This window comes from Furipterus horrens, unplaced genomic scaffold (assembly GCF_987537825.1).
Source record: "Furipterus horrens unplaced genomic scaffold, mFurHor1.1.pri manual_scaffold_2, whole genome shotgun sequence".
NCBI classification, from domain to species: Eukaryota; Metazoa; Chordata; class Mammalia; order Chiroptera; family Furipteridae; genus Furipterus; species Furipterus horrens.
The window spans coordinates 21,434,560-21,450,113 of NW_028327172.1; the positions used below are offsets into that span (position 1 = coordinate 21,434,560).

General features: G+C 45.4%; 1 protein-coding gene and 1 pseudogene across 1 annotated transcript in view; both read right to left on the reverse strand.

Annotated features, from left to right (window-relative positions):
* KIAA1549L (KIAA1549 like) overlaps positions 1–15,554 on the reverse strand; it is an 86,242-nt gene that overhangs the window by 16,545 nt on the left and 54,143 nt on the right. The window contains exon 12 of the mRNA XM_090267268.1: positions 13,952–14,081. Within this exon, the coding sequence (XP_090123394.1) occupies positions 13,952–14,081 (130 nt within the window). The remainder of the gene's footprint in view (positions 1–13,951; positions 14,082–15,554) is intronic.
* Positions 4,237–4,572, reverse strand: LOC150017993 (bolA-like protein 3 pseudogene; annotated as a pseudogene).

Sequence of the window (15,554 nt, forward strand, 5' to 3'; positions counted from 1 at the left end):
TCTAGATTCTAGACTATCTCTAAATGGTCCTGGGTCCAGTCATTGGTGAGTAAATCGCTGGTTGCCGGATGCCAATTTTGGAAAGAATAAAAAAACCTGCCTCTGGATCACTGATCTACAGGTATGATGCACACTGAATCAGAAGCTCTGGGGGCAGGGCACAAATCTGTGCCTTAACAAACCCACCTGGAGATTCTGATGCCTGACGGAAGCTTGAGACCCACTATCTAGAATGTTCTCTCACCTTCCTCCAGTGAACCTTTCATTTCGGGAGTAGCTGCGGTGTCTAAGTGGGCAGAGAGCTAGGACTTCATCAGCTTCCAGAGCAAGCTGCATGGACTGTCCTAGGCTTGCCTGCTAATGAATGTTTATTTAAAGCCTTCACATGTGGCGGACTTTGGGCTGAGACTGGCTTTTGTGATTACCTAATGGTGAGGCCATGGAAGAGTAGTTAATCCATGACCAGTTCAAATGTGCCTGTGGCTACCATTGTCAGCTAAAAGCATTTGAGAGTTCCGCGAGGATAAACTGGCAGTGATCAGTTTGCCACTCTATTCTCCATTCATTACTTAAGCACAGGCATCCCCCCTTATCCACAGGGGATACACCCCAAGACCCCAGAGGATTCCTGAAACCACAGACAGTATGAAACTCCATACAGGGTGGGGCAAAAGAAGTAGGTTTACAGTTGTGAGTATGAAAAACACAGCGTTTATTCTTATATTATTATTTATCAATTATTGTATTATTTTTTATATGAACAACTATAAACCTACTCTCTCCTACCCCTGTATATACTGTTTTTTCTTATATATACATACATGATAATGTTTAATTTATAAATTAGGCACAGTAATAAATTAACAATAGTAACTAGTAATAAAATAGAACAATTATAACAGAATACTGTAATAAAACTTACATGACTGTGGTCTCTCTCTCTCTCTCTCTAACAACTGGTCTGATATAATCTAGATGGCTACCAAAGGACTCATGGGTGGGGAGCATTAACAGTTTTATCCCCTGACCCTGATCCCCCATCAGTCAAGGGTTGCCCCAGACTGTCCCTGCACTCTGAGATCTGTGTAGGTGCCAGACAGGCAGCAGAGACGCCTCAGGGCAAAAGTCAGATAAAAGGGACTGCTGGTGTGATGCAGCCACGCTGCGGCTGTGCAACCGCCTGACCTAAAAGCTGTACCGAGAAGGTAAAAGATGTTCCAATCAGGAGGCTCTTAACATTTCCATGTTTCGGTTTCCCTGTCTGTGAGGATAATAATAAGATCAGTCTCCAAGGGTGTGATAAGGATTAAATAAGATGATACATGTAAAGATTTTAGGACAGTAGCACATGGTAAAAACATGTAGCTGCTGGTCAACATCATAACCATCACTATTATTACGTTTATTCAATCAACTGTGCACATTTCTCGTGGAATGACTGTGTAGAAAGCACTCTAATACATAAGATTGGGCACAAGAAGGAAATGTCATCTGAGTTCACATTCATAAAGGAAAGCCCTTCCCTCCTTAAAATCTATACATGGAGGGTCAGAATTTTGTTATTTCACATATTTTAGAAGTTTACTTTTCTTTAGTGTTAACTTAATATATGCTCACAAAAGAAGGCATCAGAAATACAGAAAGCACCAAAAAGTAGACATTTCCTGTTATCACCCAGGGTTAGGGCTTGGTTACAAAGGTTCTCTGTCAACCTTCAAGTCTAGATTTATCAACAAATATCTACAGTACTATCCAGAATACTATTTTTATGTTAACACTAGGAAGGATAGATTATGGAGTAGAATGCAAAATTACCTTTATGATAATAAACAAGAACTCAAGGACATTGCATGTCTGGGGGCATGCCTGCAAACCCTGGATTGGGGGATGCACTGGGGTATTTTTGCATTGGGGTTCTTGAGGGAAATGTGCTTCCTGAAGGCCTGGTGATACCTTCTAGGGCAGTGAATGCAGCTTCTGAAAAACATTTTCTTCACAATGCACAGAACATCCTGAACTGAATTTCAGAGCCTGAAGAGGCTTCAGGAGATAATTTAATTCAAACCCACTTTACAGATGAGGAGATTGAGGCCTGAGTAGTTAGGTGACTTGGCTAAAGTCACCCAGAGGTGGCAAGGGAGAGCCTGGCTCTCCTGGCTCCCGTCCCTTGCTGCATCCTTAGGCCCAGGAGAGAGGCCTGCAACAGGTCCTTCCCTCGTGGCCCTCAGGAGGAACCATGCTTGCTAACACCTCGATTTCAGACTTCCAGCCTCCAGAACTGTGAGAAAACAAGTTTCAGTGGTTTTCAGACATCGGGTCTGGACTACTCTGTTACGGCAGCCCGAGCTGCCTACTACGCCGATCGTTTGGCTGAAGCCCTGCTTGTCAGGAGATGGGTCAGGAGAGGCAGGTGAGGGCCAGATCTTGAAGGCCATGGTCAGAAGGTTAGACTGTTCTCAAAGGGCAATGAAAAGCTCCTGAAGAATTTTAAGATATGTGATTGAAATTTATGGGAAGTCTATGGAAGACTCTTACAGTAATCCAGGCAAGAAGAGATGCCAGGGGTTTGGTTAGGGGGGGCACAGACAGAGACGATGTGGATGAGGTCACGAGAGATTTTGGAAGTGTGCTGATGGGATTTGATAGATGAGGTACAGGCATGAAGTAGAGGAAGGAGTCAAAGTTGAGATGCTTTATTGAGAACAGGCATCTTGTTATGGGTATCTTTGATGTTCTCTGAGCTCCCCAAGCATAGGTCTTCCTCTGGGCCCTTCCACATGCTGTTCCTTCTGCCAGGAATGCCCTTCACCCAGGGGTCTCTGTTCAGAAGTCACTTTTCCAGAGAGCCCTACACTGGTTGACCTATAAAGAGCACCTCCTATTATTCTTCATCGCCTTGCCTTGCTTTATGCTCCTCCACAGCATTCTGACGTTGCAGGTACAGCTATGTCCCACGTGTTTATTGTCTGGCCCCTTACTGGAACTTAAATCCCAGGAAGGCAGGGACGTTGTCATGTTTCCTGCTGCATCTCAGAATGGCAAATAGTAGGACTTTAATAAATACTTGTGGAATGAATGAACGGCAACTAGTCTTAAAAAGAGCCTGGAGAATTTCTGCTCAAAAGCCTTCAACGGTAAAAGATATTTTCGTGTGTCTAAAATGAATGAAACAGCCTTATTTAAAATGGAGTTGAAGAGGAGGAATGAAGGACTCTTGAAGCCATGTATTCTAGAATTCCTTGAGCGACGAGTCCCAAAGCGGATAGACTGTCTTACAAGGCCCTACTTTCCAGGACACACAAGTGTGTGTGATATCACTTTGCCTCACCCAGGCACTGCATTTCTTGAACCCAAGAGGTTGAAGGCTCTCTCTCCAAAATTTGCCTCAAGGAAGTGACTTTCAGCTCAGTGCCAATTACTGTTTTATCCAGGCAGGAGAATGGATTCTGAACAAATTCCGCCACTTCACAGCAAAGACCAAGGAGGGCGTTCAGCAAGACAGATTCCTGGGCCATTTGTCCATGATGAGTTGCTTTGGCTCCATGTCCATTTTTTTCTCCACCAAATCAAGTCCTTTGGGCAACATCAAACAGGGCTGCCTCTCTCTGTTTAACACCTCCGATGGCTGTTTAACAGCCTCATTGCAAGTGCTGCCTGTTTTTGAGGAAACACAGATGGATTTGCAAAGCTTCCCCTGGAAACCAGACCTTGGGGCTTTCAAGTCCTCTGTGGGGAGAGGGCCTTCATGGGCACTGGGACAGCCGGCAGCTTCCTCCTGGGCCTGCATCTCAAAAGCTTCTCTGACAATAAAGGGAAACTGCCCCTCAGATGGGGTGGGGATGGGGGTGGGGGCTCAGAATAACAATGTGATGACTCTTCTTCTGCAACAGGTGTGCAGATGGAATTTAAATAAAGCTCTCGGCAAATGTTCTAATTTCACTCTGATTGCTTTCCAACAGATGACCCACAACCACTTCAGAGCTATAAGCATGCTGTTTTCATATTTTAGGTGAGTAGAAATGACATTATAGGGCCTCTCATAAATTTCTAAGCAGAGTGGCATATTTTTCAGTTGTCTGTTGCCTTTAACATCTAAATAGGTAACATATTCTTCTATAATTACAATATGGAAATGTCTATAAACAAAATAGATAAATTTGTTGGCGAACACTTGGGAAAGAATGGTCAAGTTCATCCAGGTTTTTAGGCAGCAGCATCTATACAGCTGGAGCATGGTCAGTGTTTGGGGACAGCGGTAAATATCTGCAATCTATGCATTTCTTTGATTTCTTCTTTTAGTGCCTGACTTACCATGTGGTGCAGCCAGACAGCCCTCTTCCCTTTAAATTCTTCTGACTCGATTTGGATTTCATGCTTTGCCCCACGGCCTCCTGAAATGTCAGGGACTTTGATAGCCGTAGCTCAGGAATGTTTTCTTTGGGAATCAGGGGTTCTCTCCACTCCTCCTCAGTCTAATGGGCACACAGCCGCTGGGCACAGCAGAGGAGGAAATGCCTGCAGATCTGATGGAGCAGAGGCGCTGGCTGCCACGGCCGGGCTCCACGCTGCCATGCCTGGCCAATGCGACCTGGGGCCAAGGTCACTGGGGACAAAAGCCCCACAGTGGCATTTTTTAAATCTTCCAAAGAGGGACCCATATGACACTGAGATTATGGGGAGGGTCAGTCAAGGATAAGAGAAGGTGCTTCAATGTCCTCAGCAAATGGATAAGTCTCAGCCTGACTCACCACTCCCAAGGGTTTGATAAGGATTGAAGAATCCTGTAGTGTCAGGTTCCAGCCTCTTATTTATTTATTTTTTTAAAAGATTTTATTTATTTATTTTTAGAGAGAGGGAAAGGGAGGGAGAAAGAGAGGGAGAGAAACATCCATGTGTGGTTGCTTCTCACGTGTCTCCACCTGAGGACCTGGCCTGCAACCCAGGCCTGTGCCCTGACTGGGAATCAAACCAGCAACCCTTTGGTTCACAGGCCGGCACTCAATCCACTGAGACACACCAGCCAGGGCTGCAATCTCTTGTCTTTCTCCCTGTTAACCTGCTGCCCTCCACAGAACAGTGGAAACTCAATTACTGAGCAAGTCACAACACTGCATTTACCCGAGGCCACCACTGGCTACCCTGTGTCACCTTAGCAGTCACCTTTGGAAGTCTGGCCTGTGTCGCGGCAACGGGGAGAAGGTCTTGGGCTCCCTCTACAGAGCCCTTCTCTAGTCCTATCATGCTGGAGATCAGCACCATTCGAAAAATATAATCCTTCCTCTGGTGTGTGACAAAATCCACAACAATCCTGAGATGTCTGAAGTGTTCGAATGGAAAAGAAGCAGAAAAAGTGTATCCTTCTCTCCCCTGTGGAATCGGTTAGCCGTAGTTGTGACAGCTGATGTCACAGCTGTGTGCTCCGCCTGCACTAGCTCATTTGATTCTCACAACAACCCCATAGGTGGGAACCATCTGCACCCCCATTTCACAGAAGGGGAACGTAAAGCACAGAGGGGTGAGGTAGTGGCCCAAGTTCACCCTGCTGTAAGTATTCAATAGCTGAGCTGGAATTTGAACACAGCCCAGCTCTAGGGCCTGTGAGTGTGACCGTTCTTATGAACACTGAGAATAATATATGAACCACAACCAATTAATTGAAATTGCCTCTTAAAAAGGAATTAACCTGAAAGTAAACACAAAAGAAGGGCTTTCTCTCATGGGAAGCTATTTTGCCCTTTGTTTTTGAGGTGAGTCATCACCTGCTTTTTCTCATCTTAGCTGAGTGGCACCGCAGGCAGCAGGAGACAAAGGCTCAATCTTCAGAGTCCACGCTATTTCATAACAGAACAGCCTCTACCCACCGCCAACTCACACCTGTTTCTTTCTCCTTTCACCTTTTGAAAAACGCAGACAGACTTACAAAATCCCTGTTTGTCACTCTATCTGTCTCCAAAACAGTCTCTAACTGTAGCCAGGACTTCCACGCCCACACCCACGGGAACAGTGCTCATCGGCTCATCACTGCACTGATCCTTCTCTTTAAGGAGGACCAGCCCAAGATGAGAGGCCGAAATGGAGGGAGGCCTGTCAGGGAGCTTTATGCCGGTTTGGCTCCTTAAAAAGTCCAACCACCAGTGTTCTTCAAGCGGTGGGTACTGTGATGCCTCAGCAGTCAGCCACTATTTTCCTTGCGTCTCTCAGCAAAGGGGCCTGGGGGTCTGTGGGGCTAAGGCTTCCCCAGCTCCACTGGGGAGATCCTATTGGGTTAAATCATCAGTGTAAGCCCCCTTCTCCCCCTATCACCCCGCTCCCGCCCTCTACCCCTCACCCCCCAGTCACTATAATGACTGACATCTACAGTGGCTCAGTTAGAGTAAAACCCATAAACCTTGTCTCATGTTTGGGAAAAAAGAAATTCTCTTCTTGCGCTGGCCAAAGCAGTAAGTAGAAGTGAGGCCCGAGGCTGTGCACCTGCTTCCTATCAGAGAGAAGCAACCTGCAACTAAAGCCAACACCTGAAGGAGGACAGCGCTGCAGGAGGCAGAGAGGTAAACTGGAGGCCCAGCTGAACTGTTCCTGGACTTACGGTACATGATCCATTCCCCTTAGTGACTTAAGACAGGTTGAGTCAGGTGGGTTTTCTGTTATTTTAGCCACAGCCTCCTACCTGATAGCCACCACATAGATTGAACTTTGAACAGTAAGCCCCATTTGTCTATACTCTCCATAAGCTGGTCAAATCAAATGTTGATGTGGTTCAGAGATATAAATCTGCCCCATATTTTCAGGTCTCAGCTCAGGAGTCACCTCTTCTGGCTGACACACTTGTTTGTTCATTTGCTCAACAAATAGGGATGCTGCGTCTCCTGCCCGCCACTTCCTATTCCGAGTGCTGAGGTTTCCAGGATGAATAAAACAGGATTCCTGTCCTTGAGGAGTCAAATGGGGGACACGATACACGTGAACCTACAGACGGAGGACAGGGAGTAGGCGCTTTGATTGGGGTGAGTCCCAGGTGCTGCCGCATGCGAAGGACAGGCATCTAAGTCAGATGCAGAGAGATATGGGGTTGAGGAGAAGATCCCTGGGGGAGGTGATGTTCAGACTGAGTTCTGAAAGCAATGCCTGGACAGGTGGCTCTCAACTGGGAGTGGATTTGCCTCGGGGAACATTCGGCAACATCTGAACACATTTTTGGTTGTCACAATGGGGAGGTGCTGCTGACATCTTGTGGGTAAAGGCCAGGGATAGAGCTAAGCATCCCACAGTGCACAGGACAGCCCTCTGTACACAGAATTGTCCAGCCCCAAATGTCCATGGTGCTAAAGTTGAGAAACCTTATCCTGCCTGAAGCAGGTTGGAAGGAATGCTCTGAGCAGGGATGAGCACGTGCAAAGGCACACACACAGACATGGGAAAACACATGGCACATCTGGGAAGGGCATGTAGGGCGGGCGCCACAGGGTGGCTAAAGGAGTCACAGGCTTCAGCTCGAAGGGCTTGCCCGGGTCAGCCAGAGCAGATGAGCCTGAGCCAGAAGCCTGGAGTGTGAGTCTATTCCCCAGAGCTGTGGGGAGCTACCGAAGGATAGGAAATGAGTGTGTGTGGCTTGGAATTCCTCTGGCAGTTCCTTGGTGGCTTCAGCAGGTGCGTAATGGGGACTGGGCCCGGCAGAGGCTGTGGGACAGACAGGTTTAAACTTGCAGGAGGAGTCCCTGCTCCCATCCAAGGCATTTGCCACAGCACACTGTGTGTCTCTTCCTGCCTGTCCGTAAAAGCACCTTGGGCAAGCACTCGAGTTAATCCGTCTTTCTCTTCTCCTCCGAGCCTCCCACAGGTAGTGCACATGGGGCTTCGATGCTAATGCCAGGGTAGTAAAACTTTGAAAATCCCTTAAATCGGCCACATAGTACAACATACATGGCCGACACTGTACATTACAGATTATATATTTCTTTTTGTGTATTTCTCTATAAGGTTGTATATATGAACAGAATATGCACAAAAGTTAATTTTTTGTAATATTTAAATTACTTTTTTCCTTTGTCTTTTAGGGCCTATGTTGAATTTTCTTATATTCAATGCAGATATGATGCAATGATTCCATTGCACTCAATAAATGTTCGCTGGAGGAAATGGAAGGGACAGCAATTCCCAAGGGGTGTTCTCATTTGCCTGCTGGCCCCTGGCTCCTGCAGGGGTGTGGAGGCCACATGTGGACCAAGGAGAACCAGGGCTGCGAGGGACTAGTGTAGAGAGGACACTGTGCTGTGTTGCTCAGGACTGTAGAACGTGTTCTCCCAGCTGCTGGGCACACTGCCACCTGCCGGCCCTCAGCTAGCAGTTGGGAATTGCGCCTGTTACTCAGGACAACTCTGCAGGGCCGTGGGAGCTCCAGAGCTCCGCATGGGATCAACTGAGACCTTATAGTATCTGTGCCACAGCCCGGCTTTGCACTCTGCTCAATCCTGCTTCCCTCCCTTCCGCTACAGGTGTTCATACCAAGAGCATGCTGGGGACCCTGACATGCAATAAATAAGCGACTACCCAGGTCAAGCGGCTCTAAGGTCTCAGAGTCCAGGAGAAGCAGGAGGGTAGGCGGGTACCAAAAGCAGGTGCAGGCAGCTTCCAGATCTGAGACAATCAGAGAGAACGAGTGGGCAGATGGCATGTGTGTGCTCACAACAGGAGGGAGGTTGTTTTTCTCCTGTGTGGGGGGTAGGGAAACTGCCCTCCTGTGAGGCCACTAGGTTATCCTGAAACCTGGCCTGTTCCCTCCCGAACCTGCCAACAAGAATCTTCCCTCTGCCCCACTTGCCAAGGGGCCTCCACTTTTGGGGGGCTAACAAGTATCTTTCTGGGCAGCTACCAGCTCGTGAGACCTGCACTAGACCCCAAGGCCCCCTTCACCACCAAACACCTCTACCTCTTTGCCTCAGGCCCAGCGAGGGACCCTGATTTCAGATGATCGTATATTTCCTTTGGATAAAAGCCCCTGTTAAAATACAATGCGCTGTAAATTAACTTGAGATAACAGATCAAGCCAGGGTTATTAATAGCTTAAATTAGCTGGCAGATGTAGGATAAAGAAATTAAAGACTGAGATGGGAGACACATGTAACACAGTTCTAGGTGCCACGCTAAGGGGGTGACTTTGAAAATCCCTTAAACTGGCCACATAGTACAACAGATGTGGCTGTTGTACACAACCTTATAGAAAACTACGTAAAAAGAAATATATAATCTGTAATATACAACATGAACAGAATATGTGCAAAAGCTAATTTTTTGTAATATTTAAATTACTTTTTTCCTTTGTCTTTGTTGGGGGTGGGGCCAACACAAGAGCACCTAGTTCAGAGGGCAACAGGCAGGTCGAGGTGAAGGACGAAATCCCCAAATCCAACCATGTGCTTCCTGATGAAACGAAAAGGTGACTGTACCTTTAACTGGGAACACCATGCAGTGCCAGGACATTCCTGAGCTTTGCCCTGGTCCCAGACTCTCATGCTGAGGGAGGGGTGGGAGTGGGTGGGGAGGAGAGACACCCTTTGATAATAGGATTTACACACTTATCTAGAAGGCCCCAGACTTGCTATAAGCTATTGCAGACAGTCAGGGGCTTTCCAGATCATATTTCATTCTCCTGCAAATGGAACACATCAAAAGAACTGTTCTGATCCTTTGGCCTCCTTCCAGTAACCACTGCTCACCTGGAACAAAGGGGAACTGGCTGCTTTGTCAGCGGGGAGAGGCCAGCAAGATCAACACCCCATTACATACAACACAACGCACCCAGGCCTTCAGCAGGTCGCTGGGGACTGAGCTCTGGGTGACGCTTCCATCTTCCCCTCTGCTTCCTCCACAAATCCCCCCAACTCCTTCTCCATATTGCTCTGCCTGGTAATTAATTCCCTCATCTCCCTTTCACCTGGTACCCGTGGCGGGGACAGTGGACCGGCATTTGGGAGGCTCTTTGCAGCATGGGCTCCCGTAGTGCTCAGGCTGACCGGTTAGCTCCACACACCTCAGGCCCTCCAGGAGGCAGTGGCTGTGGCTGGAACATTAGCTTCTGTTACCTGGATGCACTAGAGTGCAGTCTGGACAGAGGACAGGAGGCAGGTCCATCTTTCCGCTCCTCATTGGATCCAGGGCAGCCGCTCCCCACCTCCCTGCTGGAGCCAGAGGCAGCAGCCCGCCTCAGGGCCAGCCCTGCGGTTTGTTCCGTCTTTCAGGAACATGCCTCTAGCCTTCCAAAGACTTGGGCAGCACCTAATTCCTCACAGTCATTCTTGTCTGTTGAAACGGCTTCATCTTTTCTGTTTTCTGCAGCTGAACCTTGCCTCCTCTAGTACTTCCTTTTTTTGTAGATTCCATATACTCTCCAGTTGTAAAATCAACTGGTGTTTACTAACATTTCAAAACATTTTCCCGCAGAGCACCCCTGGAATGAGAACTTCTGGCTGTAGTTGCTACAGCAGAGCCTTCGATCTCACCTCTGAGCTGCAATGATGGACCGATCATCCTTCTTAACATTCTCAACCACTGCCCATCACTTAGGGTCTGAGCCTGCCATCCTGCCACGGATGCTCTCTGTGTACCTCCAGGGTGTGCACCTTGGATAGGGTGCTGGAGAGAAACCAAAGGGCGGTAGCTTGCAAAGGTCTCTCCTTCTGAGAGGTCAGCATTCATTTTCTAAGTTATAACTCAGGCAGTCATTTCAGAGTCTCCTTCACAGCCGAGGCACAGAGCTGACCCCATTCCTGTCATAGGTGATTAAACTCCAAGCACAAATCAAGGTTGAGGAGATGCATTTTTATTTCTGGGGAATGATCCGATTATCACTTGCCCTTTGGAAGCAAAGGCTGATTCGTCATCCACATATGGAGGTTATCAATTTGGATGATATAGGGAAGTATTACTTGAATTTTTATTCTACCTGAGAATTCACATTTAGGTCATTTTCTTTTCTTCGCTGCTTCATTATTTTCTATGACTTTCATTTGGAAAACAGCATTTAAAAATACTTTGAAGTAGAGATATTTTTGCTTTTAAATATTAGGTTGACATGATCTCTTCTACCCGCTTAATGCACTGGGAGGAATTAATTTCAATGCCCAAGTTAGTTTCATGATATGGTCTAGCCTGTTAGGGGTGATCAGCTTTATACATCTTTCTAAAATCACGCATACTTCTAAAAAAGGGGGTACCTCCTCCTAGAAAACTACCCAACCGGGCCACCATGAGCCACTACTGCCTTAGCTGTTAGGATGATTAAGGGGCTGAGAATTCTTACAAAGCACACTGAGTCCCCACAGCCTTGGAGCTAAGAGGCTCTCTTCTGCCCTCCCACCTCCTGATCTATGGACAAATTTTGGAACGATCCAGTTGGACGACGCCCTCAGTCCGGGGGCTAAGATTTGCCTGTGCAGCATGTTTGTTTGCACATTTATTTATTTATTGGTTTATTTTTACATGCAGGCCTTTTCTGCTGGGACTCTAAAGTAGTCAACTTTGCAAAATTCACAATTAAATCCCAGTCCTTTTGTTTCTACCGTGTCAAGGAGCAGGTCCCCCTGGTGTTCCCTGATCTGGCAGAAATGACTGGAAATTTTGGCTTGGCTTCAAGATCCCCAGACCCAGTAGGAAGATTGACATGTTTCCAACTGAATGACCTGTTCACTGCTGGGCTAACGGATTCTTTGCCAGGAGCACCATGGCACTTTTGGAAAATCAAGAGCTCAGAAAATGGAGGTGGGCAGACAAATTATGTAACTGATCTGTGCCTTGGTTTTACCACCTGGACAATGAGCATAATGAGAGCACCTAGCTGACCAGTGGCTTTGCAAATTCAATTAGACGATACACATGGAAAGACTAGCATAGGGCCTGGTCTACAGGGTGCAGTCAGGAAATGACAGCTACTTTTCAAACGATTAAAATAAAAAACACAGGAGGAGATACAGAAAGCAATTTCCTTCTGATAGTCAACAGTCTAAATTCTTAAAATTGTTCCCTAGCTGATCATTTTCTCTTAAGGAAATATATTTGCTTATGTTTCTGAGATCACATGCACGCCTCAAAGAAATGCATATTAAAAAAAAGTCCGTTACTGCCTCCCTAAAGTAACCTGTGATTGGAATATTTATACATGTTTGTGAGGGGTGAGCATCCTCCTTTTAAAAATTATCTCTCTCCTTTCAGGTAATTTACTAACACGACATTCCAAAAATATTAAATGAGTACTCTAACTCATGGCATAGTGGTTAAAAAAGATCTACATCCTGGCTGGTATGGTTCAGTGGATTGAGTGCCAGCCTGCAAACCAAAAGGTCCAGGTTCGATTCCCAGTCAGGACACATGGCTGGGTTGCAGGCCAGGTCCCCAGCTGGGGGAGCGAGAGGCAACCACACATTGATGTTCCTCTCCCTCTCTTTCTCAATCCCTTCCTCTCTCTCTAAAAATAAATAAATAAAATCTTTTAAAAAAATCTGCAATGTTCTCTTTTCAAGACTAATAGGGTAATCCTTTGGCCTATTTTTTCAAATAGTAAAAATTTCTGTGCCTAGAATTTCACAATAAACCTATAAATACTAATCTTGGATAACTGAAAAATCCTGGCATACCTCAGATATGCCTTAGCAGAATAAAAAGCTCCCCAAACTATAAGCATCCAGGAAGAATATTTATTGTTGGTAGGAAGAGATTAATTGGAAAAGTCAAATGCCCAATATTTAACCACAGGCTGATTATTAAACTAATGACTGAGTTTGGTATAAGAAACACTTTTATGAGGATAAAAGTTAACATCGAATAATTTAACCTGGAGAAAAAATATGCTTTGCCTAAAGCATCTAGAATTTTATAAAACTGAACTATCAAACTGTCTTATATTATAAAGGAAAAAAAAGATAAGAATATTACCACCAACACAAACATCAAGTTTAAATGTAAGGAAGGTCATTAGAAATTTAAATTAGGTAGAATTTCTCTGTTTTTAATTAAACCATTAAAAAAATCCATTTTAAGAAAACAATGACCAATCCTGAGGAGGAAACAATCTTCTTGCCTTTAACTTAGCATGGCATATTTAAGAAATCAAGTGTCATTTTTAAATTACAACCTCACAAACTGTAACAACACTTTATCCAGACATATTTGAATCATAGCTCTTGTTACAGAAAATGTTTATTTTTAATGAGAGAAACATTTTAGGAGAATGGGGAAGAAACACTTTTCATAAGACCTAAGAGTATATTCAAGACCATATGAAATTGTGGGGCAGGGTGAAGCTTATTGAGTATCTCAGCGGGGTATATGGTTCACGTGAGAGCAATTCATGCATGGATGCGTGACGGGACAGGATGTACACAGTTTGAGAGGAGGCACCAACTGTAACCCATCATCTGGGGAAGTGTGATGGGTTAGCAGGATTTTTGCAGTTTGGAGATACCACTGCACATAGCATGTGCTTCATCATATGAAACCACCAAATTGCTCTGTTGACAACTCATTGTTTCCATGGCATATGGAGGAGCTAAGAAATCAGAAACAAATCGGACTTCTCAACACTGCTATGAATTAAAAGAAGCCTGTATTCAAATGAATTCTAACCCAAGGTCATGATTCATACTAAATAGCTAAGAACAGAGGAAAGAAAATTAAGGACATTTAGAACCACTGTTGAGTTTAAGGTCAGTAAGGCACAATTCATAAATGACCGAATTTAGAAATCGAGAGATCTTTTTAGCAATAATTTGTTACTCTGGCAATTCCAAGTAGTCTTACTTTGAAAAATAGGTAATAAGAAATAATGAAATAGAAAATATTTCACTGCATTTTTGAATTCCACAAATATGCATATATACTAAACTGAAACATATGGATGCTCTATCCTTTATGCTTTCAGGAAAGAAAAGCTTGTATTTACCTTGGCCCATCAGAGACTTACATCATATCCACTGTTACGAATTCCACGCCGGGGTCGCTCCCGAGTCACTAGAAGATCCATCTCGGTCTCCCCTGGACTTGGGCTATTCAGAGACTGCCGGCTTCGGTAGACAGAGTTCTTCGTCTGTTGCCTGTAGAAAATTCAACAACTGTTATGATGCAGCAAATGCCCTGACAGATGGAATTCTCCACTGATCCAAAATACAGGCAACCAGTGAAGGGTTTGGTTGGCTTTGTCTCACAAATCTCAGAACCGATGGTATTTGTTCCCCAGCCACCAGGGGCCATAGAAATAGTAGAATAAAGATGTTTTTCAGAGATGCTATAACCATTTGGCTCTATTGTAAATGCTCTTTCATATGGTAACTACAATCAATTGCAACACTGCAAACCTCACTTAAAATCCCACTGAAGGCAAGGCCAGGGGCTTTCCCTTGACCCTTTAAAGCAGCTAACACTGGAAGAACAAACTTGCTTTTGTGGACTGTTGACTCAGCAGCCCCCTGCTCCTTTTAATTTTTCTGATTCCGCAGGCAGGGTTCCATGAGGCTAAAGGGATGCTTAATACTGCCAGGCTGATAGATTTTCTTTTCTACCTTCACCACCATGGTTTCCCTTCTGGGCTCAGGAACCATAAACTGAGAGGCAATTTGGGGCTTGTCTGTCCATTGGTCCATCCATCCATCCAATATGCACTGAGTGCCTACTACGTTCCAGTCACTGTGGAAGATGGTGAAGATCCACAGTCTGCAAGGAGAGCTTACATTCTAATGAGAGAAACAGATAATCCGCACGATCATTTCAGAGTGATAAGTGCTACGAAGGAAAACAAGGAGATGAGAAGTACAGACTGGCAGTTAAAAAACATATGTGTGGGTGTAAAGTTCAGCACAGGGAATATAGTTGATAATGTTGGAATAACTATGTGTGGTGCCTGTTGGATACTGGAAATATCAAGGGGATGGATCACTTTGTACAGTATATGATTGTCTAACCATGATGCTGTATACATGAAACCAATACAAAATAATACCGATCCTGCAGAATGACAAAGATGGGATAAAATCACCGACTTCCTTCTTACCCAACAATGAGTTTCCTCTGTAAATAACTTGCATTTCAAAGCATCTATCTTGAGAGAACATCCCATGTCTCAGTTCTAAGATTCTATCCTTCATGGGCTGAAGATGAAAGGCTGCATTATTTATTCCCAGTGGCTATGTAGGAAACCAGAAACCTGGCAGGTATACGTGCCTTTTCATGATCACGCACCCAGTTAGTCACAGCATGGCACCGACACCCGATTAGTCTGGAATAGACATTAGAACTCCCAATGCAAAAATACTACCCTTGCAATTAGCCTAGGGAATAAAACAGGCATTAAGAGACCCGCCCCCTCATCATGAGGAGCTTACACCTATTTGGAGAGCTCCTGTGTTCTCTGCTTGCCTAGTACCCATTTGATGTTCTCTGTGGCATTCCCTTCCTCCAGGGGCTGGCATGTGACTCAGGCTGCACAATCACAGCACCGTATCCCCATGGCCACACTGACTGGTCAGAGGGTGGGCCCATGAGTAGGTCCAGTGAGACCGAGTCCCAGGGCT